Below are 3,420 nucleotides of genomic sequence, written 5' to 3' on the forward strand. Positions count from 1 at the left end.
GCCTTCTGACAACGGATTATAAGATCCTAGCAAAAATCATATCAAAACGCCTCGAAGTTGCATTCCATACCATTGTTGGAAATCATCAAACGTATGGTTTCAAAAATAGATCGATATTCACTAATCTGCATACAATGAGGATTATAGCAGAAACGGCAGAAGCGATGGGACGTCCTACGGCTGTCCTACAAATAGATTTTAAAAAAGCGTTTGACGAAGTGTGTCACTCCTTCTTATTTTCATCATTAGAGCACTGTGGAACCGGACAATTTCTGGTCAATTTCATCAAAATATGTTACAGAGACATAAGCACACGGATCCTTATCAATGGACGCAAGTCACGCTCCATTCCAGTGAAGTCGTCGGTACGCCAAGGATGCCCAATGTCGCCCATACTTTTTGCTATCTATCTAGAACCGATGTGTAAAGCAATCTTGAATGACCTCATCATAGAAGGCGCAAGCCTGGGTGCAACGTCAGCACGGTTGCTGGCTTACGCGGATGACGTCACCCTAATTGGTCAAAATCAGAAAGATATAGTGCGGGCCGTAGAACTTGTAAGGCAGTTTAGCGACGTTTCTGGAGCTGAAATTAACCCCAAAAAGTCTGTTGGAGCCTGGCTGGGGCCGTGGGCATCCAAGCCGAAACAATTCTTGGGCATCATGTGGTCCACATCCATTTCCAACTATCTTGGGGTTGGGCTGGGCACAGAGCAGCTAAGGACCGGACTGGATGGCATTCACCTGAGCACACTGAGGGCCAAACTTCCAGAATGGCAGGGCAGATACGTGCCGCTACTGAACAAAGTGGTTATTAGTAATACAGTATTTTTTTCCGCTGTCTGGTATTCGGCGCAAGCTGTTCCATATAGGCAACTCGACGTGCAAAAAGTGCATCGGTTTTGTGCAACGTTTCTGTGGGGCTCTGGGTTTGAAAGAATGCGCAGAAACAATCTCTTTATTAGCAAGCAGAAGGGAGGGCTGGGACTTGCAAACCTAGACATAAAATTGAAAGTGCAACGTTTCCTTGTCTTCCGAAACCGAGCAACCAGCCCGGTGTTGATGGCGGCGTTAAAGGAGCTCGGTGGACCATATCTGGCTCCATGGACTAAAGAGACCGTTGGCACTCCAGAAAGGACCTCGATCCTACGATACTATAGAGAAATTAGAGATGCGATTCGTTTTTTTGAAGAACGTTTTTCGTGGGAATACCTAAACAGCGTCAAACGCAGACGTCTTTATTGTGACACTCTAGACCTGGTAATGCCGCCTCCAATGTATCGCCAAATGTTTCCTGGCTGCGAAAAGTCGGACGTGTTCAAGCGTCTGAGTCTATACCCAGTTCGGCCAGGGATAAAGGATTTTTTTGTGCGCTTTCATACCGAAGTTTTACCGGTCAAGACCTGGGAGGAACAAAAAGGTTTTTTTCTGCCTTGGGGAGTCAATTGTGTCATTTGCCCTGTTCCCGAAACACTGCAACATACATTCATGTATTGTACTAATGCAGAACTATTTTGGGCTCAGCTCCGCGCGGAGCTTCGGATCGATCTATACCCAACCTGGTACAGCATGAAGTTTCTAGACACACCGGAAAAGCAACAAAGCAGATGTTACGAGCTCCTGACCCTGATCGGTTTGCATGCGATATGGAACTCGCGTACTGATCACACCTTGGTGCGAGATCGAGGGAAGTGTGCGTGGCGCCACTTCTTAGAGGGATTTCACTACACGTCATCCATCATAAAAGAAACTTCGTTCAAGGAGACGGAACACTGGGAGAGGTTCAGGACCCTTTTAAAGCTATAAGGTCCCAAAGGTATTGCACTCTTTGGAAAGGTGTGGCTACGCAGACCAACGCGACAAACAGCGTCACGCTGAAAATGTGCGCACAATTGTGAGGTGTGTCAGAAGTGCTGACCTTTTAGGTTGTAAATAGCAAAATGTTTTTAAACAAATAAAAGCCAAGCTGGCAAAAAAAAAAAAAAAAAAAAAAAAAAGCTCGGAAGTAGTGATCGGGTTAGTGTGCTGTTGTATTGATGTTTGTATGTGCCGTGTATGTGTATGCGCTCAATGTATGTTCAGCTGATGCTCGTAGTAGGCGTATTGGTCTACATTTGTGTAGTAATTATTTTCGAAGCGCAGTGGTGGCGTGAACAAATGAAATTTTTTTTGTCGAACGAGCGTGACAAGTCAACCAGTATGACCAGTTCAACCACCATGACCAGTTCAACCACCATGACCAGTCAACCAGTGTGACCAGTTTGAACCGCCTTGACCAGTTCAACCATCCTGAAACTGGTCCAACTGGAGCAATAACCAAGGTTGAAACTGGTAGCAGTTTCAACTAGTCTTTCCTATAGGAATGTCAAAATGTTTATCTGCGAATTCCACTGTTCATTTTTACAGCATCCGGGGACGGTTAATCGCCCTACCCCGATGATCGTCCAGGGCCCGGCGTTATAACATCCCCCCCCCCCCCCCCACCAAAATTCGTCTCCTTTTCTCCCTCAGTTTAATTCTCGGCGCATAGTAACACCATGGCTTGTAAGGACATTTATATATACTTCATTCGCTACGTCTCGAACAGAGGTCCCGATAAAACCTCCATCATTCCGTCTAAAGCGTAATTACCGAATCTTAGAAGAAACAACACAAAAATGTTAGTCTTGACAAGAGCATGCTTTAAAAAGTAGAACTTCGCTCGCGCTCCTGGTTGGCTGCAGATAAAAGCTTCAGTGTCGCCATCCGCTTTAGGCCACTGCAAGCAGCCAACGCCGCGTGATTTCCTAGACAGTATGCATCCACTTTGCACTACCCTTCTTCCCGGTAAAACGCCTCTTTAATGACACGCCTAAAACTTAAGAGCAAACTTTCTTAAACGTAACCCGCATCTTCTGCGCGGCTTTTAAAATTATATAAAATATTTTGGTTTTATTTTTTTCCCACCCAGTACGTCTTGCTAATTGTCACTCGCGCCGCACAATACACGTAGGGTTTAGCAAAACAACAAAAGCAAAGTAAAACCCTGTAGTAGAAGAATTAACGAATAAAAGGAAGAAAAAAAAATAGCCCCGAAAGACCGTGGCAATTCGTCGCTGACTGCACAGCTCCACTGATTTTTCTCAATTTATTTATTTGTTTTTTTGCCTCCTTCGTACTTCCAGATGCTGTCCAGCCGATGCCCATGCATTATGGGACCTACGCTTTTTCTTCTTTGTTTACGCGAGTTACAAGAAGACTCTCTCGTTCGCTTCTCTCTCTATACTTGAGTTGTTGGCACGGTTACTTGCTAACCAATTTCTATATTTTTGTTTTAATTTTCTTCTTTTATCCACTTTGATCTTTTTACGCAATGCGAAGACGAAACAGAAGGAGCACTTTCGGGCCACTACATTTTCTCCCGCGTACTCACCCTCTTTGC

The 3,420-nt window shown here is 44.9% G+C and overlaps 1 protein-coding gene across 1 annotated transcript; it reads left to right on the forward strand.

Moving 5' to 3' along the window:
- The first annotated feature begins 875 nt into the window (after window positions 1–875).
- Window positions 876–1,805, forward strand: LOC120848441. Its single transcript, XM_040220413.2, has one exon. The coding sequence runs from the start codon at window positions 939–941 to the stop codon at window positions 1,803–1,805; it is 867 nt and encodes a 288-aa protein (XP_040076347.1). The 5' UTR covers window positions 876–938.
- The last annotated feature ends 1,615 nt before the right edge of the window (window positions 1,806–3,420 follow it).

Source organism: Ixodes scapularis, unplaced genomic scaffold, assembly GCF_016920785.2.
Source record: "Ixodes scapularis isolate PalLabHiFi unplaced genomic scaffold, ASM1692078v2 PGA_scaffold0__279_contigs__length_252992795, whole genome shotgun sequence".
NCBI classification, from domain to species: domain Eukaryota; kingdom Metazoa; phylum Arthropoda; class Arachnida; order Ixodida; family Ixodidae; genus Ixodes; species Ixodes scapularis.

Coding starts and splice junctions, on each gene's coding strand:
- LOC120848441 (XM_040220413.2), top strand. CDS start 939: ATGCGCAGAAACAATCTCTTTATTAGCAAGCAGAAGGGAGGGCTGGGA.